The sequence below is a fragment of the Scomber scombrus genome, chromosome 7, assembly GCF_963691925.1.
Source record: "Scomber scombrus chromosome 7, fScoSco1.1, whole genome shotgun sequence".
Classification (NCBI taxonomy): domain Eukaryota; kingdom Metazoa; phylum Chordata; class Actinopteri; order Scombriformes; family Scombridae; genus Scomber; species Scomber scombrus.
In genome coordinates this window covers 15,792,220-15,819,306 of record NC_084976.1, presented here as the reverse complement: position 1 = coordinate 15,819,306, position 27,087 = coordinate 15,792,220, and the positions used below count along the sequence as shown (strand labels likewise).

General features: G+C 40.2%; 2 protein-coding genes across 3 annotated transcripts; both read right to left on the bottom strand.

Annotated features, from left to right (window-relative positions):
* Nucleotides 1-9,106: 9,106 nt before the first annotated feature.
* Nucleotides 9,107-18,863, bottom strand: skap2 (src kinase associated phosphoprotein 2). 2 transcript variants are annotated; one of them, XM_062422219.1, is made up of 13 exons: nucleotides 18,776-18,863; nucleotides 18,234-18,339; nucleotides 18,076-18,101; nucleotides 17,545-17,646; nucleotides 16,698-16,778; nucleotides 16,365-16,448; nucleotides 16,043-16,167; nucleotides 15,601-15,664; nucleotides 15,310-15,417; nucleotides 15,000-15,119; nucleotides 13,153-13,265; nucleotides 9,410-9,512; nucleotides 9,107-9,292 (listed from the first exon to the last, which is right to left on the bottom strand). In XM_062422219.1, the coding sequence occupies exons 1-12, from the start codon at nucleotides 18,813-18,815 to the stop codon at nucleotides 9,420-9,422; spliced, it is 1,062 nt and encodes a 353-aa protein (XP_062278203.1). In that variant the 5' UTR covers nucleotides 18,816-18,863; the 3' UTR covers nucleotides 9,107-9,292; nucleotides 9,410-9,419. The 2 variants fall into 2 exon arrangements, with proteins under 2 accessions (XP_062278203.1, XP_062278204.1); XM_062422220.1 differs by having other exon boundaries at nucleotides 17,545-17,643.
* A 3,356-nt stretch (nucleotides 18,864-22,219) lies between these two features.
* Nucleotides 22,220-23,738, bottom strand: hoxa2b (homeobox A2b). The gene is made up of 2 exons (XM_062422221.1): nucleotides 23,348-23,738; nucleotides 22,220-22,899 (listed from the first exon to the last, which is right to left on the bottom strand). The coding sequence occupies exons 1-2, from the start codon at nucleotides 23,736-23,738 to the stop codon at nucleotides 22,220-22,222; spliced, it is 1,071 nt and encodes a 356-aa protein (XP_062278205.1).
* Between the last annotated feature and the right edge of the window lie 3,349 nt (nucleotides 23,739-27,087).

Below are 27,087 nucleotides of genomic sequence, written 5' to 3'. Positions count from 1 at the left end.
CATCTATCTGCTTAGTCACTTATGTACACTACATAAATCCTATATTATAACTGTCTATATTTATTTCATACACAAACTTAACAGAAGTATCATGAATTATGGTCAGTCACAAGACAGAATTGGCCAGATATGTTTAGATAACAATGCAATATCTTAGCCAGTGACAACCTATCGTCTCTCTGTGTCTTAACCCACTCTCCTAATAAAATGTAAGGTGTGGGAAGCTTGTCATCTGGTGGCCACTGCAGTGCTTAGCAGTGTGACATGTGTAATAGGGCCTCTGCAGATTTTTCAGACATCCCCCCTGTCAGGTGTGTGGCTGGTAGGAGGTCCTGTGGGATCCCAATGGACTCGCTCCATTCTGAGAGGGCTACCAGGTAGACAGACTACATTGCTCCATGCTGAACAAAATGCCAGCTGCCCTGACAAGCCACCTTTCTTTATCTGTCTCTCTCATTTTGTATTTGTATGAGCCTGTTCTCGACAGTCTCTGTGTGTTTCAGCGTGTGTGTGTGTGTGTGTGTGTGTGTGTGTGTGTGTGTGTGTGTGTGTGTGTGTGTGTGTGTGTGTGTGTGTGTGTGTCTGAGTGTGTGTACATGTACTGAAAATATGCATGTACTCCCACAGTGAGCAGCACCATGCTTATACAGAGGTAATGACCACTAAACAGAATGATGGCAGTCTGACATCTCAGCACAGCTAATTAGATCAGCTCTGTCTCTCTGCAGCGGTTGTGATATTCATCATGAATTCAGAGCAGGAGCAGACAATAGGCTTGTGTTGCGGGAAACAGAAAGGTGACATCACCCCAGACCTGCTCTGCTCTGATCATCACTACGTCCTGGACAGGAGAAAAGCCCACAAACTCAAATTGGGTGTGGAATGTCTTCCCTGAAGATGTGTGGGTGTAAATGTGTGTTCATGCACATCCACATATGCTAATGCAGTATATACATCTGTCTTATTTGTCAGGGTGTAACTGTGGGGCAGTATTACCTCCTGTACCTCCACACACACACACACACACAGATACAGACACACAAACACAATGAAGCTTTTCCTAGATATATTATAAAAACATATTCATCCAATACATCCAGTTGATTTATATGTATATTATATGCATACACACTGAATGTGTATTCCCATTATATACTGTAGTTCTACTAATACTGTTCTCCAATATCAATGTGTTATTTGTCCTGCTTGACAGAAGGGTTATATTATAAGATTATAAGAGTCATTTCATCAAAGAGGCTATTCAAATGTGACCTATTCAGTCCAAACTCTTTCACTTTCAGTCATATTTCACTTCGCAACACTGGGCAAGATTTTGTGAGTCATCTGACAGTTATTTCCCAGTGACAAACACTAGAAATGTCTCATTTGCTGCCCTACTGCAGTCAGCTTGCCAGGCGTGTATCTATCTATAAGGCATGAAAATGTCACCTACATTTTGTTTTACACTCAACAACTTAGTCTAAAGTGTCTCTTACAATGTTTATCATTATTCTTGTACTTATTCTCTCGATATATTGTTATTCTTATTCTTGTAATTCTTATTTCTAGCAGTGTGAAGAAAACTTTGAAGTATCATTTAGACAACAATATGGGAAAGATAAAATTGACAGAAAGCATAAATTAACAGTTAACTGAATTAATAAAACATAATAAAATCCAAGTACTCAAAACTACACTAACAACACTAAAGATCGTCTTTGTGGTTTGTGGTCAGCATTTCCTGAGAGTAATGACAGGTGTTTTCAGGTAATCTGCATTTGCTAACCATGTTAGAAAATGCAGTTTGTCCTATTAGATCATAATCATGTTGGACTTTGAGACCAGCAGTTAAAATGAAAGAGACTGTTGTCTGTAGGTTAAGTGTATACATGTGTCAGTGACTTTTCCCAACATGGTTTATATCTCAGTGACATTAAATCCTTGTTTCTTGTTTAAAGTGCTGTGGATTGAAACATTTTCATTACTGGTTTTAGTCTGACCTCTCCAGCAGTATTGACTCCTCTTTTAATGGTCTGTGACTCTGGTCCATCGGCTGTTAACCTTGAGCCACTGTAGCCTAGCCTGTCAGTGTGACTCTACTCTGCTGCCATGACAACACTGACACATTTAAACCCATCAGATCGATTGGCTAACAGCTCCCTGCTCCATGTTGCGTGATCCCAAAGAGGTCAAATGGAGTAAGAACCCAGGGAGAGGGTAAAATCACTCTGTTTTCAGGGTTAGTTTAGCTGGCTATAACTTGTATAGGGAAAAGTACACAAGATAAAATCACAGTTTTATTTCTACAAATGTCGTAGCTCTGCTCAATCTAGTTAGTATGCTTATTGTTTGACACATAAAACAGTAGAAGATGAGATAAAGGAAAATAGTCTCCTTTGGGAGATGCCCATCTGCCTCAGCTCAAGTCAGCATGACTTTCTGCCATGACAGCTCAAATAAAGCCCACCTCATGTCTGGGATCTGATCCTTGACTTTCTTTTCTCTCTGTTGTGTAATTAACATACAATCTCGAAAGCAAAAAAAATCAATTTTATGTTTTGGAAACAACCAAAATGTTGAAACTCGAACATAACAAATATGAAATCCCAATCAGAGTTCCTCTACAGAGCTGACTGCACAGAGCCAAAAACAAATGGAAGTATTGAGGGAGATATGCTCCAGTGGAGTCAAATTACAGATAAGTCAGGGGCTGCTCATGCATTTTAAGTGCCACATTATACAGAATCCATTAGTAGCAATAGGAGTTCAGCACCACTTGAGATATTAAATCTCTGTGACTGCAACTCTGTGGAACCAGGATGCATCGATATCAGAGAAGCCCAGCTGCACTGTCAATAGATAGAGGATGAGACTGAAGGAATGATGCCAGAAGTAAACACCAATAAGAGTCATATGACAATGGCACAGGCTCATGATACTGATGTGTAGCTTGTTATACAGCAAGGCGATCACTTTCACTTGGGACAGAAATAAGGGGCAAGGTAAATGATCTGGAATTAATTGGATTGATCTAGATTAATCGAATTGTTAATAACATACGTCTCAGGTCTGAATATTTTTCAAGGTCTCCCACATTTCATGCCAATACTGAGCGGTGATTTACTGACAGCCACAAAAATTCCACGACCGTACAGCCAAAAGAAAGGATTTTCAGACGTTTCATCTGTCCTTGTAGCTCGCCTGTGTGTATGTGTGCACATGCTCAAAAGCCAATCCTCTCCAAACACCTGCCTCAATCTGCTGAAAAAATACTTTCCAGTCATTTCTCAAGGCTGAAACATTTTTTCCCCATCACTCAATTGTCAGAGATGGAAATGAGGTGAGTTAAGAGCTATCCATCATTCATCAAACCCAACAGACCCGGTACCTTTTCTCGGTTCTGCATGGCTATACCTGCTATTTCCCCTCCACATGCTGTCTGTCGCCTGGTGCATGGATGTAGCAATTACTGGGAACGGGCGTGATCACTGTACCAAGGCGAGCAACAGCTTCTCGTCCCCTGGAATCAGGGTTGATCAGCATTAAAGCAGCTCCTCTGCTTTGAACACATGGCCTTAGGGGGGGAAAGGAAACTAAAATCTTTGCTTTATATTTTCCTGAAATAATAGGCTATATAAAGTCAGATTTGTTCCCTTTGGAGCGCACAGCCAAAAACAGATGGATGAAAAGAAATATGTTTATATATATATATATATATATATATATATATATATATATATATATATATATATATATGTTTATATTCACGATATTCATTAATCAATACATATTGTCATGTTCATATTGGACAAACAATGGCTGTGGTGAGCTCAAGCAATATTGTAACTGTGCCATGAAATTGGAGTTTCAGTGTCTATGATGCCTTTTGCTCATCCTTATATGAATTTGTGTCTTGACACAGGGGAACAGCCCCTATGTGTGTCACAAGATCACCTATGAATAACAACCCCTCAAGACTAATGTCTTATTAGAGATGAGGAACGAGTAGAGGGGGAGCTCTTTGGTCAGACCCTGTTCAGAGGATGGAGAGACGCCCGATGCATGGTGGCAGCAAGAGGACGACAGAGGTTGGAAAAGCAAGGGGGGAAAAATGGAGGGGTAGAGGGCACCGTCTCTTGAGGCCTCTGTGCTTTGCTGCCAGTGTGTGTAAATCAGCAGGCAGCTCACGGCTGCAATGAGGTAGAAAATAAAAAAAACATAAAAATGTCCGAGTGAAATAAGAGGCAAGGAGAAATCTTTTATGATGAGCCTAAATTCTCCTTACTCTGCAGTAGATCCACTGGCCAGCTCAGCTTGTCTTCTCCAGACACCGTCCATCATCCATGTGTCTGCATATAGCCACAAATTACTCAAATTACCCCACCTGCTATTCATGTAATACATATGTAATGAGTATCCTAAATTCACATGATTATCATTCATGGTATGTTAATAGGCCTGTGTCAAATTCATTAATATGCACGTAAAATGATGTGGACTGCCAAACGAGAATGCTTGAACTTCTGCCAATGTGGGTTAATACCTTTTATATACAGTCTATGGTTAATACACATTAAATCCTGGGCCTAACATGTTTAAACTTTGGGTTTTGAACATACCGAAAACCTCAGCAGCATGTGTAACCAGGCATTTGGAGATTTCAACTGCATATGAAGGTCTTTTTCAGCAAATTAACTGGTTTAGTTGTCATTATGTGGCCAGCTGTAGTTGTGAAAGGTTGAAAGCTTGGAAAGCTAGTAAGTGTATCTTAAAGATTAGATTATTTATGTTCATAATATTTAGCAAGATTTTCTTACATTTTCTCCCATGTGAAGAAACAGTCTTTATCATGTCCTTATTCACAAAGCACATTTCATGCACAAAGGTAGCTCCTCCTGATCATATTCTTCATGTATGTTATCAATCTATCTATATTTTTTTCATTATATTTGTCCATGCTGTGTTTTTGTTATTTTGCTTTCCTTGTCTATTTGCTACACACATCATCTGTTGCATGTCTGTCTGTCCTGGAAAGGGCATCCCTCTGTCGCTCTTCCTGAAGTTCCTTCCATGTTTCCCCATTAAAGGTCAAATGTTAATGCTATATTGCTAAACAGACTGTAAAGCCTCCTGTGGCAAATGTGTGATACTGGGCTCTTTGGGGTGATGCCCTTTGTATCTACATGGGAGCTTGATTGAAGTTTCAAACAAAACAAACACAACAACATAAGCTGCAACCATTTACAGTATAACATCTCTGGCTATCAGCACTTAAAATTAGTGAGTTCTTTAAGCAACATGATGCAACTTCTAAGTGGCCAACAAGATCAAATTACCTGTGACTAAACTGCAAGTGAATCAGTCTAAACTGTTAAAACATGTAATATGTGAAGAGAAACAGTCGCCACAAATAAGCTGCATTGATAAAAAAGCATCAGTGGTAACAAGTTAAAACTAACAACAGGGAAATGAAATATAAATACAGTGTACAACATATAGGTCGTCTGGCATTTTTCTCAAAATATCATCCACTGTATAGTGTTTGCAGCGATGATTTAGGCTTTAGTTTAAATCTTTTTTTATGAGGTGTCTATGTTACTCTGTTTACCGTGTGCATGTGCACTCTGTGCAGCTCCATGTGTTCCTTGAGCACTAAATTAGCACGGGTTAGCTTGGCAGGACCTGTGCTTGGACTCATACCAAAGCTGACACTAAATGGGAGTGATGGCAGCAATCTGCTATCCAGTGGTTTAGTTAGCTCCCTGTAACTGAATCCTCATACCTTTACTTCCTATGTCAGGGGCCGTCTTACAAAAAAAGCTTCTATATATAAGAGCTGACATTGAGATGGGACCTCGCTTAGAATGCAAGGTCATTACAACCAGGGGCATTGTACACCGTTGGGGGGTGAGAGAGGAGAGAAGGTGAGAGTGGAGTGATCAGCTTGCAAAGGATTGGCAGGCAATCAACTGCAGTGAGGTGTAAGGTGTACAATGAGGAGAGGGCTGTAATTACAGTTAGAGCATCAGTCGCATCTCTGACCTCCCCTGATTACAAACTATCCTCCCTGACCATCCAGGGTCATTACTCACCTCACTAACTAGTAGAGTAAATCAGTGGTAGAGCACTGACCTGATATTAGAGCCCCAAACCAGAGAGTAAACAGGGCTGGTGTACAGAGGCTGGAGCCTTGTAAATAATCTGTGAGGAGAAGGGGCAGGAGTGAGGCGTGGGGGATGTTTATAGCAGGTAGACAAACACCTGTCACTTTAATAAGCCTGATTTATCTTGACTGACATGTCAGCACATAGCTCTGCCTGGTATGACAGCCAGGACCACCAAACCCACGCCCACGAACATGAGACCTGTTTGTAACACTGAAATATACAGTAAGAGAGAGAGATGACAAGCTCCTCTGCAGCAATAACAGCTTCATCAGCGTAAAATATCGCCTTGGATGTGACGTGTCCAAGGCTTAACTTAGCATCCTCTGGCTGGTTGATGGTGAGGTTTTAGACTTTTTATTTAATTTCTTTCTTCAGACAGCGGAGCCACTTGTGTCTCCACTTGCCTTTCTGAGATATACAGATCTTTACAAGACATAACTGTCTGCAGCTCCCAGAAGGCAATTAAACAAGAAGTAAGAACAGACACTGACAACATGTGAGAGAAGGTGGGTGTGGCAGTTGTAATAAATGACCCGTCTAGACCCATATTTACTGGCCTACCACTAACCTTGGTCTGGAGCTCGTAATAGTACACATTAGATATTGGAAAACCACTGAAAGAGGTGAAAATCTTGCAAAAGCCTCAAATTCCAAAAATATTAATTTTCACGGCAGCCTGTCATGATCTCCGTTAACGTTCACTTTAAACACACCATGTCTTCTCACTATGTTATAAGCCAGCTGTGGAAACCTTAATTTGTCAGCCGCTATGAGTTATGTTAACAGAAATTGACCTCAATTAAGAGTGACTTGCATTTAAAAAGTGTCTATTTCAGATTTAAGGATTTAGACCAGGGGAGAGGCCTTAATGGAATGCTGACAGAGGGCCAGTTGGAGAGGTAATACATTTCCTGCAAAATGCCTTGGGATACCACATAAATAAGGCAGTGTTATTCCTGACAGAAACTCTCTATGAAGCTGTGCAGTGATCTATGACTGAGTGACCTGGTTAAAGAGCAGCAGAAACAGCTGACAGCTTGATCAAGATTACCTCTCTCTAAAGTGGTATAGATCAAGTCTTTAGCCTTCTCACCAACCCCAGGGGTGGTGGTATGAAATGGGGATGGTATTGTTCAACAAAGATGAGCAGATATCAGTGTTAGCACGGTGACATTAGTGTACTGATAATGTCCTGGATCATGCATGAAAAGTTACTACATCAAAGTGATAATAAAATCAAACACGTGTGTTATAGTTGATAGGATGTATCAGAATTAATACACATTAGCTCTAAGCCGTCATTATAAAATCACTATGACTGTATTCTGTCTTGAAAGGAAATTTGTTTTATATTTCCATCATCTTTCTCAGCAAATCTAATGTTATTTATTATTACTCAGAAGCTCAATCTATATATATTTGGCTGGTAAAAGTGTATCTTTATGGTTGCAGGTATTAATTAGTGATATTCTGGTATCATTAGTGTAATTTAGTGCTCGGTAGATTAATGGCACAGTGGCATTTATCTATGAAACATTATATCTTTATGTTAAATTGCAATAAAAGAACCTGTATATTCTGAGGATATGGCTGTCCAAATCTAAAGGGGGGGTGGGGGTGTAGTTGACATCCATTAAGGAAATCCTTTATTGGCACATAAAAATGAGAGGCAATATTTAGCCTTACTTGCCTTTGGCAACCTAACCCCATAGCCAAACATTAAGAGGAGGACTCTTATGGGAAATATCAACTATGTCAGCAGTGAAGATTTTTTTTAGGAATCAAATCCACAATTCAACATCAACATCAAAACACGTCAAAGTGTTTCATAATCTGCCTAAATTATTGAATTATGTGATTAAGATCATTGTCAGTAATGTTGCAGAGATGTTATTGTTCCTCTACATCCATATCCTGCCTTAAAACAAAGCATTTCCTCTCTACAGCCAATGTAGTATATTCAATAACTAATTATGGTAATTCATTACATCTCCAATTAGCAGAGAGGCTTTATTGCTGCACTATACTGTAAAGAGCAGGATTTATGTTGGCTTTGAATGTCACCCAAAGGACAGAGGACTAGCTCATCACTCAAGAGGAACAAAACAGAGAGACAGGAGCAAGGAAAAAAATAGAGGGAAGAGGGAGAGAAAGATACAGTGAGTTATTGGTTAATTAACGCATTTTTCTCCCCATTTTCACCACAACCTTGAGAAAACCTTGACAAGGCCCCTTTGTCTGCAGCACACCAAAAGGACTGTGTTACCCCCTGATAGATAAAATTGCGTGGTAACTTTGGTATTTCAGTAAGAAGACTGTAAAAAGATACGTACAGTATGTACTGTATGTAACCTCGGCAGGATATGCCCGGCAAACGCCACATCGCCTGCTGTCAAACAGCCCCTCAGAGGGCGATAAGCATCCCTGCTATCCGTGTGGGTGGCTGTCTTATTAGTGCACCTCAGCCGTTTCACTCACGCATGCAGCACAGCCAACCATCTGCCACGTTGTGATCCTCTGCCCAGCAAATTCTCTCTGGTGCCATAAAAAGAAACCCAGTGTCCCTTTGAAGCTCGGCACAAAAGTGCAGGCCAGATGAATAAACTCATATTTTAAGATAAATAAATACATTTTAATTCATGCAGGAGGCTCTGCACATGTAATTACTGCGTTGGCCGTTTTTAATATTGACAGTGGTCTGATTTGAACTCCTCAGCTCTTTACAGAAGGCACATAATGTTAAGTTAGTCTGTAAATATCATTTCAGGATTGTGCCCTTAGGCAAGAAAAAAAAACTGGCACTTGGTATTTCTGCCTTGAGCATGTCTGTTGGAAAGATCTATGACCTTTAAAGAGACTCTATTGCCACCTTGTGGCTTAATTAGCAGGTTATATAATAAAAAAATTCTCTGATACAACAGATTTATTTGAATTTTTATTCATCTTGCCAGTTGAAAATACCAAATTTGCCACAAGCAGAGCATGGAATGGTGGAAATTTAACTTGGATAGAAAATAAATACAAAACAAGCAGTGCAAATAGTTGCTACAAGAGAAAACTATTTTCAAGTCATACACAAATGTATCCATCATCACTCTTAAACAGCGGACAAGAAGGAAATGTTCCTGAAAAATTAGAAAAAATATCAGTTAAAATATAGTGGATTTATGCCAGGTGTGAATTTTGATGTTTTAGTTTTGATATCAGCAACTGAGTATAAAAAAAATAAGACAGCTACTTACAGGGCTGTATTTATATAGCATAGAGCTCCATCAGGTATTCTTTGGGGACGATTCCTATATTCCCATCCTTCTCTCCAATCCACCAGCCAAAGTTCTGGTACTCCTGGAAACAAGAAAAGCACAGACATGGAAAGGATGATGGAGGTGGGTTAAGAAAACACTCAAAAAAGTAAATCATTTTCATGATCAGTTCATTGTTGAAGTATTTTTCCTTCCCTGTTTTGTGATATCATTGTACATTGTATCTATTTAGATTTTTGAACTTTCTTTCAGACAAGAGCAGCAATATAAAGACGTCACATTAAATTTTGAGAAATTTTGGTGGACATTCTTTACTGTTTTAACATTTTTACATTTCATGCACAAGCTGTTTTTTGGGGGGTGTTGGTTGAGTGTTTTCTGACACAACAGGTAATTTATGACATCACCTTTAGTTTTGGTAAATTATGACAGGCATGTTTGTCAAAAATGAAATCCTGCTTGAGACTGAACAGGATATCTAAGAAATTAAATCAGGATTAACAAAAACAAAGAGCTTAACGAATGACACATTTCTTGCCACCATTACCTGTTTTCTATTCACAAAATCTCCAGTGCTTTCCTTTTACTCCAAAACAACTCCTGCATCCCATCAACAACTTTACATTTCCTGGTCTCTGTCCTGTTTGTCTACCCAGTGTCAGTTTTGAGGTTGCACACACTTTCCGGCAGTCCACACATATCCCTCAGTGTGTGCAGAGCACATCACATATAAATCTGTCACTGCGTGACAAGTTCTAGCTCCAAATGGCTGTCAGCATGCTGAGATGTGAGGAGGACACTGTGAGGAGAGATCTGAGACAAGAGGAGAATACCTCTCTTTCTCTCTTTGACCAAGAGCCCGACCTCACATCAAAGTCTTCCCGGGACATGAATCAACACTGGAGAGTACGCTCTGCCAAGACTGAAGCAAACACAATGTTTCAAACCAATGCCAAAAACCAGGGACAAGGAGAGACCACATCTGTGTCCAGTTATTACCAGGAGGGAGTACTGGATGTGATCATATTGTAGTACTAGAAACAGGAAGATTACAATAACAATAGTAATAGCTAACATTGATAGATGTCTGATGATAGGTCATTTATTATGTGAGACAAAAAATGGTTAAAAAAAAAAGAAAAAAGAAAAAAGGTTGACTTACTGCCCACATCACAACTCTGTAGTGAGACAATGATATGAATACAGTAAAAAGTCATTAGTATGGCTGAATTATTACCAGCAAATTAAACTTTACATGCACATCACTGCGAGAAACAAACAGAAAATGTCACATCCATTTCATTAATGTGTCACATAATGAAAATGACATTTCGTCACAAGCCCCCAGGGAATAATGTAGCAGACTGACATAAGGTGTGTGTAAGAGGGTGCGAGACTGAGTGTGTGTGCGCACATTATGACTTCCTTGCAGCTAGTCTTTGAAAACAGCAACACCTCATTGTGCAGTTCTGGCTGACAAATAAGTCATGCTTGAGTGAGTGCGGGACACAACATGAGTAGGCACGTACAGAGCTGCAGAAGACTAATGACGCCACACACTGTGACCACACACACATTAACACACAATAGCCTAAGTTGGCTAATACCACTGTCCCATAATTTTACTACAAGTACTACATGTAGTTCAACGAAATGAAATGCTCCACAGCTGATTCATCGGTTTACGAGCACAAATTGAAAAACAAGCGATAAGGTGAAAAGATCTGCAGGCACAATAACAATAGTGACAGCAGCAGCATTATGTTTAGACAGTGTTTACATTTTATCAACCCATCAAGCCACTTAAGTTAAGTGAGATGTTACATTACTCGATTAGTTTTATGTGCTGTTACTTTGGGGCGGGGGGGGGGGGGGGGGGGGGGGGGAGACACACACGCTCACCCTCACCCTCACTCAGGACCTATAATCAACACCCAGGCCTGACTGGGGGGTCTAGCAGCTCTAACACTACAGCTATTTCTGGGCTGTGGAATGGGGGAGGGCCGCAGGGAAGATGGAGAAAGGAGGATGGGGGTGGAAGGAGTCGGCTGTCCCTTTAGCTGCAGCTGGCTGCTGTAGTCCAGACAGGTTTTATGGTCATTGCCCTCGCAGCAGGCCACAACCCCCAACACCAAGGTTTCAGCTAATGGCACTCTGAGTCTGAGTGAAAGGACAACTTGATTCTTGGTCTTTTTCCACGTATGAAGAGAGAGTAATAAACAGGCATTTGGCCAATGAGCATTGATAGGTCTGTCTGCTTTGTGCGTTTGCTTCTTAACACTAGAGCTGGTGCAATTGATCGTTTGGTTGATCGACAGACAATTGACGATTTTAATAAGCCTTTATTCACTTGAATCATTTATCAAACATAAATGCCAAATTTAAAGGTTCCAGGTCTGAAAATTTAAGGATTTGCTGCTTTTCTCTGTTTTTCTATCACTGTAAATTGACACAAGCAATTTCCCTTTAGCTCTGGGAAATGTTGCATTTATCACATTTTAAAAGAGTAAACAATTAATAAATTAACTGAAAAAATAATATACAGATTCACCTTTTGCAGGTGTCCTTTGCATTTCTCTGACGGAATACAACATTAGGTTTGTCCAAATACATTTTATAGAAATAAAGTGTAAAGATAATTCATAATAATACATGACAACTAAATGTTTTAAGTGCATCTTAATAAATAAATGAAATGTTTTAATTTGAAACATTTTCTTTGTATAGTTTTGGATAATGGAGCACACACAGTATCTGTGTGGAGCTCATCAGTCACAGCACATTTTTAAATCTTCATGGCTTCTGGGCACCACTAGATGGCAGGCTTGAATTTAAGAAAAGGACCTGGCCAGTTGACAACAGTATGCCTCAGTTGACTACATGCTCCATAGAAACCAAAGGAAATATGGCCAATCTAGATGGTGCACATTTCACAGTTTTTTTTATACACAAACCACAGGGCTGACATGCATCTGTAAAAGTATTTAATTCCCTGCCTTATTTGCTGTGCGATGTTCAAAAATAAGCTTGTTAAATGTATCACAACAAAATCCAATTCTGTGTTCATATGATCCAGTTAAGCACAAAAGGGCTCCTGTGTGGTTACATAATTAAGGTAAAGAACAGCCTCTCAGTTCTCCACACCTGGCACCCACACCTAGCCGACAAGCCTCGGAAATTGTGCGTCCACTACACGTCCTCACCTGCTCTGAATAGAGTGGCGGACTGAGCCTTGGGTTTCCTGAGAACACACATTCCTATTTGGCGAGGTGAGAGAGATGTCTGAGAGGTGTGTGGGCTGAGGGCTGCTCACTGCTTGGCATGGCAGCGGCGGCAGCGTGCTGAAACAGTCCAGATGGAAGTGATGGAATGGTGCTGTGCGCCAGCTACGTCCAGCCTCCGCCAACAGCACTAAAACAGTTTCCGTTGTGACACAACTAATCCCCATCACAGTGCCAGAGCAATTGAGCCCAGTCGGCCTCTAACCATCAGCCATCCACCTCTAGGCGGTGGGCCAGGCACTGCCAGTAAAGGATGTGAACAGCCAGTTCCTCTAAGGGCCCAACTCACTTTAGGTGGTCTAGGACCAGCAGAACCTCCATCAAATTATTGCAATGCAACTGAGTTTGTGCTAATTCGGACTTTACTATGCATCATGATAACACTCTGCTTGGGGAAAATCAATACTTTACGCCTGACCAGGAGGATTTCTCCAACCATACCTTGCTCAGGATGTAGATGGCGTCTCCACGTTTGAAGGACAGCTCATCCTGGTGGTCCCCTGCACAGTCCCATAAACCCTGATAGAAGTTCTGGTAGTCTGTGCTCTTGTCAACTGGATGGAAACAAGAGAAACATATTGTAAATGATGACAGATTAGGTGCTCTATTTTCTGATGTCAGTAAATGCTTTAAAATCTCCCTCCTCTCACAAATGTGTTTTTCTTAATGTCACTTGAAAGTTGCTTCACTCTGCACAAAGAGACTCAGCTTAAATATGAGTTACCTCATGGTCCAGTATTCAATTTATACAAGTGTGAAGTGGAAACTTGAAGCCTCCAGTGCACATTCACTGAGAATGGACTCAATGCCTTATAATCTTGGGTCTGGTATTTAAACTTTAATAAATACAAATATTTGCATATTCATAGATTCTGCATTTTTCAATAAGGTAGAAAGAGTATATGCAATTTTAATAATGTTTAATTGAACTTTTGTAGGAAAACCATACCAGACACAAATTATTAGTCCAAGCAGAGTATTTTTATGTGTCTTAAAACATGTCTGGAGGGGATCTTTATATGTTGGGTACACCGCAGTGATTGTTAATATGCAGCAAACCCAACAGGAGGCAGTGGAGAGCCTAAAGTAGAATAGGTGGCACCATGTGCAAAGGCAGAATAGGCAACACAATAACTGACTGCCAGTCCAACAAGTCAATACTACATCCTAATTCTGAGCAGGTGTTCACTACGTAGTATGTTCACACTGGAAAAGTGACAAAATGGAATATGAGGGGACAAAAGAAGTCAAATTACACTAAAAACACAATAATTTGTTGTTGGGTTTTTTGGTTTTAAATGATCACACTTCCTCTACAATGCAATGTAGCGCTACAAAGGGAGATGAAAAATGTTGTTAAATAACCAACATTGTTGTCTCCCAGTAAGGATTCCATTCTGTGTTCATCTTTCAGGAGGTTTTTACCAGGAGCCAAATGATCCAAAGAGGTCGCCTCCTCTCCAAAACAAACGGACCCGGTAAAAACACTGAATAAAGCAGTTCTCTTTAAAAATAGTGTTTCTCTGACACTGCTCAGCAGACACAAGCCATCCTGAGTGGCCGTGCGATGTGAGCTGAGCCGCTGGTAATGTTTGCTCAGCTTGTTTATCTGATAACGTAAGAACCAGACATCTAATGACTAAAGTCTGTTCATCTGGTTAAAAGACACAGTTAAAACGACCAAGATCTAAAAAGTGTCTGTGTGACTTAAAACTGGATAAAAAGTCAATTTATGCATGTGTCAACTATGATGCTGACACATGTGCAAAGGGGATATGACACCTGACCAAATAATACAGATTTCTATTACTTTGAACATTGTTGGAAAAAAATGTTCAAAACATGAGTGATTTTGCACTAATGTTTTCTCCTCTCTGACAAGTTATTTAAGCCTTCTGTTTTGCTCCACCCACAATGAAATAGCTTGTTATTGTAATAGATATTTTCAGATATCTTTAACTCGAGACTAACTTTTGCACCTGAAGAACCACAACACGTCACTTATTGTAAAAGGAAGTTGGCTAACTACGCTGAAAGTTATTTCCAGCATTGTGTCAACTTTCAGATGTTCCTGTTCACAGAAGCTTCCTCTGTTAATGTCACTTCTACTTCCCTGTGGCTTAAACGGTTGAGTTTGCTCACAAGCAGTTATAAAACGGGTGTGACAGAATGGGCATTTGTTGATTACAGACTCACTCTGTCCTCTCTATCTGCAGTAAAAGTTAGTACACACAAACATCAATACAGGCTTGATATACAGATCTACAGTAAACTTCAGGCCTCTGTACCTGTGGCAGTAGAAGCAGGCTTGCTTGATGGCTCCATCTTTGGAGGAGGCTTTGCTGGAGTGGGCTTTGCTAAAGTGGGCTTTACTGGAATGGGAATTGCTGGAGTGGGCAAGTCGTCCTCTGGAGAAACAATATTGATGGATAAGTGAGTGGATTAAATGTTATGATTCCTCTGTTGTTAAAGAACAGAGAGAAAAGAAATTACTGAAAACAAACTTTTTGAAAAAAAAAAAAAAAACAATACCAGAGATACATGCAATTTGTGTCAATAGAGATTGTCAAAGTAATATAATGTGTTTTTGGATCGGACCTGGAAGCTCTTCATAGATGTCTTCATCAATTGGCTCCGGCATAGGTCCAACATCATCATATGTTTCCTGATCGTCGTCCTCTTCTTCTGGGATGCAGCCTGACATATCTACAAACAGGGAAACATTATCTTTTAACACACAATAAATGCTGATATTGGTGTAGCCGTAGAGTATTCACTGATAATATTTTGACAATTTTGTTTCTATTTTTGTTTATTAAGAAACAAATGTGGGTGTATCTAACACTGTAGTGCTTAACAATTTGTTGTTATGTTTGAAACAGTCCAAACCTCTCAAAACAAAGTCTATCTCTTTCACCCATTCATCCGCCTCTTTCTGCGATGACGCACAAAACTGTGATGAAAGAGGAGAGAAATGAAAACTGCGGTCAGTGTAATATGTAGTTATTCATATATTAATTAACATAAACAAATAATACTGCATTTATGCATAGCAAAATGTTCCACGTGGAAGATTCTGAATGTTAGAAACACTCATTTAGACTCCTTAAATATGCGTGTCAGGTTGAGCCATTGCAAAGGCAGCAGTGTTAAAGCAGCGGTGTCAAATGAATGAATGGGTTTTAAAAATAAAGTTTTGATGAAGTGCATGTACACACATGCCTTGCCAAGTTTTAAACACGGGACATCTCAAGTCCACATTTGTTTTGCAATTTTCAGAGGTACATTTAGAACAGCGTTGACTCTCGAACCATCACAGAGTTGAACGTACCTGATAGATTCGCTTGTCTGGAGCCGAAATCTCAAAGCAGCAGTCTTTCTTAGAGTCTTTCCGTAAGGTGTTGTTCATTTTGACATTGTACCCAGCAACACTGAACTCACCCTTCTGCTGCTTGTCTGTTTACAGGAAATGAAAATGCCATCATTAATGGTTCAGATGAAACAACAACAACAGCAACAGCAACAGCAGCGTCACTGTCAAAATCCTGATGAGCAAGAAGCAAAATCCACTGTTAAGTTTTCCTGTCACATTATGTGATTCATTCAGGCTGCAAACAAGTAGGGGTAAAAAAAGAGGGAAATTATAAGAGTACCTTTCTCACTGCCGTAATAGTAGAAGATTTGATGGCTCAGAGCGCACCATCTCTTTTGCCACTCTGTGCCAAAAAAGCTGTGATCTGTGGAGGAAAAACCAACAGAAATCTCAGCATAATCTTTTATGATTTATTATGAGGGGAATTTAGAGCTATGCATTGGAAAAACATTAACATGTGTATCACATGTGTCTTGTGTGGGCTAAATAATGAGTGTTGTTTTGTATCATGTGATGCACAAATAGCCTTTGTATGTGAAAACGTTGCTTCCATACATTTTTTTAGAGAGTTTAAAAAATAATTGTGATGCATGTTCATTAGCAGAGCACCCACCCTTCCTGCGTTTCTCAAGGTATCCTGCCTTAAAGACAGACGTCAGGTCCTGAGCTGCCACAGGTGGAGACTGCTGGGCACCTGGAAAACAGTTAAGGAAACCCAACCAAGTAAACTTTAGCAATATCTGTGAACCCACCTTATTTCAAACTACAGTCAAAGTCTTTTAAAGTGTTTTTCTATGAGGAAGTAGCATTTGTTTTTAAAATGTTAAACATAAACAGATGGGTTTCTGACGTTGGAGTTGATCCATGTTAAAATAAAAGCCCTGTTTTGCTTTCCAGTAGAGCAGAGTCTCCTCGCACTGCGCAACTTCAATGCAAATGTTCAACTGCTGTGTCAAAGTTGCTTTGTGTGAAAGAGCCGCCATAAAACTGGCAGCTGCTTTCAGCCCATAAACCCCAGACCTCTAATCACCATTTCACAAGGATTTCCCTGATAGTCTTTTTTAAAAAGTAAATACAAAATCTTGCAAACAATGCCATGAAAGAGCATCAGGATTAGAGCTACTGTGTATTGGGGAATGTGTTTTCTCAAAATCTAAAGCCATGGCAGTAATTTTCAGCCCCCAGACTTTGGCTGAGAGCAATAAAGCATGCTCTTGCTGTCAAACGGGTGGGGTGAAAGAGGTGGTGAGAGTAGCAGTTATGCCCCCAAATTGCTTCCAAAGTATGTTGCCAAGTTACAGTTGGAATGTCTCCCTCATTGTGCCACTCAAAGTCACGGAGCACACTCCAACATTTGTATATTTACATGCCAAGAGGCAATTTTCAGTACTTCACATCCACAGCTTGTTAGCTTGTTAGCAAGACAATTTGGACATCAAAACTAAGTGCTTGTGGCTTACATTCAGAAGCATCTTCATCCTTGTCTGTGCGCTCTGACTGCAGCGACCCTCCTTCATTGTTGCTGTCAAATTCGTCCTCATCATCTGAGTCGTCGCCACCTACTGGAGCAAACAGAGGGTGCTGTGTAGTAATGGTGGCCTATGGTGTAATACAGTGGTTCCCAAGTGCTGTGCATGTGATGCCTTATTATTAAGTTCTTGTAAATACAGACTGCATTGCATGTCTGTGACATGTCCTTTGAAGTGTGATTTCACTTCCTCATACTTTTTGGACACATTTTGAAAGCCTGAAGAGTTACAAGTATACAGTAGTTCACAAAAAGAAAGCAAAGATTAGAGAAAAGGCAACATTTTGACAACAATCTGAAAAGTTTGTGTATCAGAATGTTGCTTTCCCTTATTTTCTTTAACTGATAATCATCATCATCCTTTTGTTACAACTTGTGTGAGTCCCAACCCCTAGGTTGGGAACCACTGTTGAAAATTATTTAAACTCAGGATTTTTTAAACAAAGAGTAAGGAGTTACTCACTTTTGTCCTTGAAGTCATGTGGGTAACTGTTGTAAAGACAGCAAATAAATGTCAAAGACTTTCAGTATTTTGCACCAACAAACAAACAATATCAAGTGACATTTCTCTAACACTGTTTCATATAATGTAGGCCTACAGTAGTCGACATGCTGACATACCTCGACTTGACCTCTTTGATCCGTTTGATGATGGCTTCCCTCCTTTCTTTTGCCCTCTTGCTCAAATTTTCCCCTTTCAAGCCATCACAGAGGAAAGTTTCTAGATCTAAACAAAAAACGACAGGTAAAACACCAGAAAAACATCAGGTAAACACAGGTAAAACACCAGGCAAAAAATGTAATATAAGCTGATATCACAGTGGTTGGTGTGTGTTGTTTGGCAGTCACTTGACCCACTACCGCTGATGGACATCATCTAGTATTTTTATAGCACAACAATACACATAAAACTGCACTTTTTGCGTCAAAGAACGCATCGTTGGATAGTTTTATAAGCAGCATTTACCAGCACCAGAGCGTGTGTAAATGAGATGCAACGGGAAAAAAGTGTAACAAACAGCTAAACTCAGTCATCCATATCGAGTCTGTGCTTCCTCTTTCACACAGCGGTGTATTAAAAAACTGGACTTTGGGGAAAAAGCCATACAGGCGCACGGAAAAGACGGTCATGTTACTAAGTATATTATTTAAAGGTATTTTACCTGAAATGAGCGTCGATAACTCCTCAGGAACGTCACGCATTGTACGTATATGTTTTCTAACAGCGATGGACCCTCCGGCTGGGCAAACTTGTCATGATACGGAAGCAGCAATGTGCTCAAACACACACACGGAAGTTATTTATTAGTGACCGTACAGTTCCTCCACAGGGACAGACATTCAAATCCGCCTCTTGTTGTTCAACATTCACAGCGACGTTTATTGGTCTATCGCAGATATATTTTGACTGACTGGTTGATGCTTTAATGGAGCAACGACTCGTTACAGACTAATAAAGTCAGAGCATAATGCCATGATCATATTTTTTTGATTTATCACAGGTAATATTTCTCTGGCACTTATAAGTTTGCAAGCTGTGAGTGACTTCTCGGACACACGGAGAGTGTCCCTTTTAACAATGATGCAAGCACTTGCACCTTATGAATATGTCAAGACTGTAAATCAAAAAACGGGGATTATTAATAGCTCAAAAGGCAATTGAATGAAACTGTTTTGTAGGTTTCTGGGGCGTGTGTGTGTGTGTGTGTGTGTGTGTGTGTGTGTGTGTGTGTGTGTGTGTGTGTGTGTGTGTGTGTGTGTGTGTGTGTGTGTGTGTGTGTGTGTGTGTGTATGTGTGTGCATAGGCTACCTCTGCTGAGCTGGTTTATCTTCAAATCACGTTTAATTTATCTTGTGCATTTCATTTGTGAGACTGCCAATTGAAAACACATTTGGGCATGCACCAACATGCACCAACACACCAATAGGCAAGAGTGAGATGGTGGTGTTCGGTTGCGGTGGACTTCAACTCACTACAGCAGTTTGTTGTCATATTGTTTATAAAAATGTCAGTCATTCATTACTCATCTTTTGACAAGCCGTATCACCCAATCCAGGTTGAAAGGGTGCTCCTTTGAACTGTAAATCCTGTTGTTGTGGTGAAATGAGACAGAAGTGTCAGTGCAGCTCTGGAGAGGCTGGAAAAGGCTTTTGGCTTCAGCTGCAGGTGGGAGATGGTGTTTGTTGATGCTGCCAGACACACAAACTCTCTCCAGAAACACTTTATTCACTCTAGTTTCAGTCCAGCAGCTTTGTGAGGAAAGTAACAGTCCATACAGTAGCTATGCTGGTCTTTCTCATTTAGCCTATAAGAGAGGAAATGGAATTTGATACACTATGACAGAACATGCAGGCTGCAGTAAGGGAAGTTTCATTTACCTTTGCTTTGTATCTTTAATCATACAGCGAAAAGAAGCCCCAAACCATGTAAATCTTAAAGTTATTGTGACATGAAATTACACTCCTTGCTTCTTAATGCAAACTCAAACCTCAGATTATATTCGCTACAGGTTGCTTACGTGTACGTTTTCTGATGTCACATCCTGTTATCTGAGTAGCCAGTACATTCTTTATGAGCTTCAAACCCTCCATGGTCATTCAAAACCTGACCCCCTCCTGACCTGGCAGTAGTTCCTCCCAGTTTAGAGAGAAGAGGAGAGCCAGCTTGACCTTTGACCTGTGTGTGTGTGTGTGTGTGTGTGTGTGTGTGTGTGTGTGTGTGTGTGTGTGTGTGTTTGTGTGTGTGTGTGTTTGTGTGTGTGTCTGCGTGCATGAGTGAGGTATCTGCTGGCACACTGTTGTATCTCGTTTCCCATAAAGCTTCACCTACTTTCCTGTCATCTCACAAACTCTTCCCTTTTTATCACCCTCATTACATCCAACCATTGCTTGTTGTCCAAGCTGCTCAAACTCACCAAAGTCATTCAAATAACTGAACATTATGCAGAACATTTACAATCAAATGAATACAAGAGTTTAGATGTTACTGGAGATGCCTGTGATAATAGGAAATGAGGTGAGATGTTTTATTTTGTGCACAAAAAAAGAAATTTGCACTTGCATAAAAACTCAAATGTCTTTTTTTCCTTTTTTTTTTTTTTTTTACAGAGTAAACATAAAGAAATATGTTTGGTGTTGTTTAACATTTAGATGAACTCAGTGGTTTCATCACCAAACCAAAACTAAATGCCTCCCTGAGCTTGCTTGTAGTCCTTTTCAAACGACACACAGTTAACGTCACTTAATAACGTATCTCAGTAGGAATGGCAGTTCACCAGCTCACCTCACTTTTTATTATTACCATGCTGGTCTGATAAAAACCACGAGGTCCTGAGAGCAGCACGATGATCACAGAGCCTATAAATAAATCCTAACACCTTTGTTCAGAATAATCGATCAGTGTGACTGTTAATCTTGTAACTCATGGCTGTAGCTATTCATCAAACCCTTTCCCTAACAGTATTGTAGAAAAATATATTGTGGCAAACGCTTCCAGCCGAGTTTCAGCTGGTCCGTGAGAAAAAATTCCTTGAGCAATAAATGCGATAAAGAGCAGGGGCAAACTCAGTTTGGCCCAAATTAATATAATTTTACACAGTTGCCGGTTACTATAAAAAAAAAAAAAGGAATTCTTTTTTTTAAAATCACATTTGACTACATTTGAGTAATGTTTTTTTTTTTTATCAGAATAAACCAATTAGGTTTTAATTGATGCGTGTTTGGGGACAACAACAACTCTTGTGTCGGTTACTTTGAACTAATTCTAAAATAAACTGTAAATCATAAAAAGTTTGGAAAACCACAATGGCGCAATAAGGCGCGAGTCTTAATTCAAAGAGATTGTATTACATCGCGGATCAGGCTATAAACCAGCACCCTCAGTGCTGGGAGTTTTATAGGCAATAAAATTTAATTAGAGAGCCAAGAAAAGTCATAGCTTTTGGCCTGGACTCCTGCAGGCAAATCTCACTGCGAATTTTCTTTTTCTGGGTTTAACCGCGAAGACGTAATGAATATCCGGAATCCCCTCTGTTCTGATGAATTAACGGTGTTCTTTGTCAGCAACATATTCATTTTACATCTCATGTATTTGTGCTGCGTTTAATGCATGCGTTCAGATTTTTATTCCAGCGAAGTTTTAGATAATATTGATGGTAGCTAATTGCATTTTTATCCTAGAAGAACATGTCAGCGTCCATTTTCTAAATAGGCTATCCTGTGGCTTTTATATTAATAGCTAGTATTTCCCAACTTGAGATACTAAGACTGTGCAGCTTCATTCATTATTCATTATTTTTCTTAATGGTCAGTGTCCCAAAACATATTTTTATGTTGCAATCAGTACGCTCTCCAGACTTTCTTATTATGAAATAAGACAACAGAGCAGCTGATTCCAATCAATGTAAAGTTTTATTTCATGAAAAATATTCTGCTCAGTAATAGTCGAAATTCATATAAAAATAAATTGTTCTCTGCAGCCTAATGGGGTCCATACAGGCTAAATAGTAGTTTTTTTCTCCTTTAACTTACCTTATTTATGAGATTAAAAACTAAGTACAAAGACTGATCACAAGTGTGTGAATTAAACTAAAACATGTTGAGATATTTCAGTAGCTCAAGTTTTGCAGGTCGATTGTTGTGAGTGTTTCTGAGAAAAGGTCAAACGTTTCGGACGACAGAGGCAGGGGACTTTGTGCGGAATCTGACAAACTTGGTGAGAAAGAGGAGGAGGAGGAGAAAACTTGGAAATCCTGCAAAGAGACTTCCAGGCCCGGGGAATTATCATTGTCCGGGCCTATTGTTGACACGCAGATAGGAGCAGTGGGTGCCGGGTGTGTAAAATGTTTCAGATTTTTCTCATTGCTGTTCAAAGACATGCCAGTCGGGCTTTGGTTGTCCCCATTGTGCCCATTCTGACACGGCTGTGAAGTCAATGTATTTTGGTGGAAATACCTCTCCCTCTCCAGGAGCGTCCCGGAGAAGCTATCATCCACCGCCTGCTCAAACTCGTCCTCCGGCCCGTCGTCCAGACACGCATACTTCCCCTCACTGTCCCGGTTCTCTTTGCAGTGGGTCTGCCTCTTGTGCTTCATCCTCCTGTTCTGAAACCACACTTTCACCTGTTTCTCTGTTAAATCCAACAAAGCTGCTATTTCCACTCGCCTCGGTCTGCAGAGGTATTTGTTAAAATGAAACTCCTTCTCTAGCTCCAACAGTTGGGTGTTGGTGTATGCCGTCCTCAGCCTCCGGGATGCGCCTCCACCGCCAGCACCACTCTCTGGTGTCTCTGGAGAACCTAAACAAATAAATCAAAGATTGTTTTAAATCATTGGAAAAAAGGCGACCAAAAAAACAGCAGTACAGTTGTGTTTAGGGTAAACATGCGCCATGGGGTGAAAGTTGTGGCAAGCAAGCACTGGGTCTGGGAAGATTTATGGGCCCCAGGCAGAATATGATGGGTCTGCGCGGACAGGACAGGACGGAGGGTGAAGATTAATGAACATGCCAGCTGTTGGCCCTTATCACTCTCCATTACTGTCAAGCATTAACACTCTTACACTGCATCACAAGTCAGTGCGTTACTTGATGAGATTAAGCATGCTTAAATCAAAATCCTATACTGGCTTAAAGGGACGCCCATGTTGCACAAGGCCCGGGATGTAGCTCCTTGCAGAGGGGGGATCCTCAGACAATGAGGAGCCTTTATGTGGAGGTTATTAATCATCATGTCTTGCCTTGGGGGGAGAAGTAGAGTGGTGAGGAGTCAGTCGTTGTCGCAGCAGCAGCAGCAGTAGAAGAAGAAGCAGATGCAGCAGTCTGATTTCTCTTGATGCTTTTCTTTTCCTTCATCCACGGGTACTCCAGGGGTAGGGATGCAGCCTGCAGCGGGCTGCAGCCTTTCAGAGCCTGCTTTGAGTGGCTGTTGCGTGGGTGGACGCCCGGGTTCAGGCTGGGGATGGTCTGCTCAAAAGGAGGAGGAATCAGTGTCGAGAGTGAAAGCGCCGAGCTCTTGATTGATGAACTTTGAAATGCATCACCGACAGGGTTAGTGAGAGATGTCAGACACTCAGCGAGCGACGGCTGGCTGTTGATAAAACCACTTTCTCGCCCAAATTCGTAATTCATCTCCTCCTTCTTGTCTTGAAAACTCGATGATTTTAAGGTAATTCAGAGGGGGGACAGAAATAACAATAAAAAAATAATGAGCAGTTTATTTTCATAAACTACTTAACTGGATATAGTCGTATGGAGACCTCTATGCCATAAACCATTGCTTTCATGAGGACATGGTTGGAATTAGACCGTGCTGCTTGTCACATGATTGCATCTGCCCAATGACAATTTGGGGTTTTTATCAAAAGAAGCCACTGTCCCCTGTGATTGATCGAGAAAGTCTGAGTGGTAACGCCTCATTCCAGGGGTAGGGGTTGCTTTATTTACACATTTTTGGGTCATTTTGTTCACCCCCAAAAAAAAAAAAGAAAAAAAAAAAGCCTTTCCTTCTTTGCGCGCTCACGTAACCGTACTGGTGCGCGCATTTGTGGTGCATGACTGTGTGTGAGCGAGCATCTGTGTGTGTGTGTGTGTGTGTGTGTGTGTGTGTGTGTGTGTGTGTGTGTGTGTGTGTGTGTGTGTGTGTGTGTGTGTGTGTGTGTGTGTGTTCTGCATTTAGTAGTAACATGGTACTACACAAATCATTCCAGCAGCCACATTTGTGTTTCCTAATGCAACGACGCCCACAGTCGTTATCAGTTGCAACGCATTAATCTTGAGACTTTCTTGAAGGTTCGCTTGAAGAGAGAAAAGCTGCACCAGACATCCAGCAACATGTCCACCCCTCCCCCAACACACACCACCACACAGGAGAGACAGGAGAGGGAGAAAGAGAGAAAAGGGGAGAGAGAAATTCGTTTTTAATACTGTAGATTTCAATGGGATTTGGCGTCAATTCGATTTTGGCACACTTTAGTATCCAAGCTGCTCAATAAGACATGTGTTCATAGGTAGCTTTATTACATCTATACCTGTTATAATATGAAATATATTAATAGAAAAACAACATTTCGTGTCCATAGATGAAATCAGTTGAGTTATTTAACGGGTATTTGTCTTAATTTTACAGTTTATTGCTCCCCATCCGAGATCCCATTTCATTTATTTTATTTCACCTATAGGGATAATTGACCCAAGCCATCATCCATACACGTCAGCATTATTGGTTATAACATAGCGTGGAGTAGAGATAATTTACCGCTGTAGTGTGATGCAGAGGAAAGGTGGGGATCTGACGGCTGTTTATTGCTTAGGCTCTAAACAAAGAGCCCTGGTAGCCTGTGTGTGATCAATCTTTCTCGCCAAAAGGTCTGACAGCTCCTTGCCCTAAGAACACATTTAAACCATCTAACACTCCCTTAGATCATATATGGCCAGGAAGAGGACAACCACTCTCTTGGTATAGGCTGTAGGAGAAGTTTTCAATTTAGACATGTATGGATTTAGAAGCATGGCAAGACTCGCGGCCATTACGCACAGAGGTTTTTTTTCCCACACTTGCTTGATAAATCAGAAATTAGTATAAAAACGACACTGTGGCTTTTTTTTCGTTTGCAAAAAAGGATTACTCCGGCACAGAAAAAGAAAGAAGAGAGGAATGGACTTGGTTAGTCGTATAGAGAAACGAACGGAGCAGCTTTAGGATCAATTGTTTGCTGAGGTGAGTGGGTGTTGGCATTCAGCTGAAATCCCATTCACTCCAATTTACCTTTCCCTCTGGTAGATACCCTGTGGACTCAGTCTTTCTCTGGCCTGGCTGGTTTCTAAAATAATTCTGATTTTCCACAGATGTCTAAAATATTTGACTACTTATAATTGTATATTTTTTAAAATGTGCTCTGAATTTTGAGGCAGATCTTAAGATATAATAATATGCTTGTCTAGTCTGAAAATAATAATAATATCAGTTGTTCTATCATCATGAGAGTTTACAATTTCATATAAAGATTGTTTTAAATTCAACCGATTTTTTTAGTCATTTGTATGGCACATTTTCAAGCACTTGTGGGTATTTCTGCAAATTATGCTTTTTAATAACCACGCGTATTTGCTTTTTCGTCTCATTACAACTTGCAAATAAATAATCGTTTATATGGAGAGTAATAACCTACCTTTCACTCAGGTGTTAAAGCAAAACAGCGATACAAAGAGAACAAAGAGCCTTCTGAAAAATGAATAAACCTCTACAATATTTGATGGTGCAGAATCTGAACACTTGAACATATTGACCATTTGATATTACAGCAACATGAACTACCACAAACATATTTATTTCTGCTCCTTGTTCAGAGCTTTATGGAGATGAAGCCACATTTTTTGCTGGTTGTTTTGAACGAATGCTGACAGAGGAGATTGTCTGTGAACATGAGCGGCGCGTTTCCCGTCTGTTCACAAACAACATCTGGGAAGCAAGGAGGCCAAATGCGACCACTGACGTGTTGTTTTGTGTAGAACATGCATTGACTACCGTGTTCATTTTACTACGTTAGTCTATAATGTGTCATGTCATTTGTGGTGTGTGTAATACAAATAAATAAACAATTGAAAAATGACCGAGTGTGCATCTGTTCTCTGTGTTTACACTGTAGTTTTATTAAGTCACAATTACACGTTTATTATAAAGAATTGTATACGTGTATGACATAGTATACAGATATTTCATAATCAAGGTACGGCATATTTTGAAATTGTATTAGGGGACATAATTGAAAGTGTTTATCAAAGTGTTTATTGCATGTTTTTACCGCCATTAACACTGCGTCATATCATATATCACATCATGTTCTGCATATGTGGGGGGAAATTGAAAAAAAAAAAAATATAGGGATTCATTCAAGTCTCCTTCTGGAAAACAGATTTCTCTTCGAGCCTGTGTGTGTGTGTGTGTGTGTGTGTGTGTGTGTGTGTGTGTGTGTGTGTGTGTGTGTGTGTGTGTGTGTGTGTGTGTGTGTGTGTGTGTGTGTGTGTGTGTGTGTGTGTGTGTGTGTGTGTGTGTGTCCTGGAAACAAAAGCAGTGTTCACGTAAGGATTTTTCACATTACAGTTTTATTTATTGAGCCCCTTGGATTCATGGAAAGACTTGACAGACACTTCAGGAACATTACAGGCCTGCAAATCAAGTTTTACACGTCGACATGCGCACAAATATCTTGAAAACTAGACAACTTGCGGATATGGCCACTCTGGGCCTCTTTTGCCTCACAGAAACTCAAAGCCAAATTAATAATATAAATGTTTCTTGGGTCATAGAAAAGGAAACACGAAATTGGTGTATAAGAGCTTCATATTGATAGCTGATGCTATGAATGTATGTTCAAATCATTTAAAAGACACCACCTACACAGCCCCTCTTTTGAGAGACAATCTATCTTTATGTTATTTCTTTTTTGCCTCTTTGACTCTCCCCTTTAGGAGATTTCAA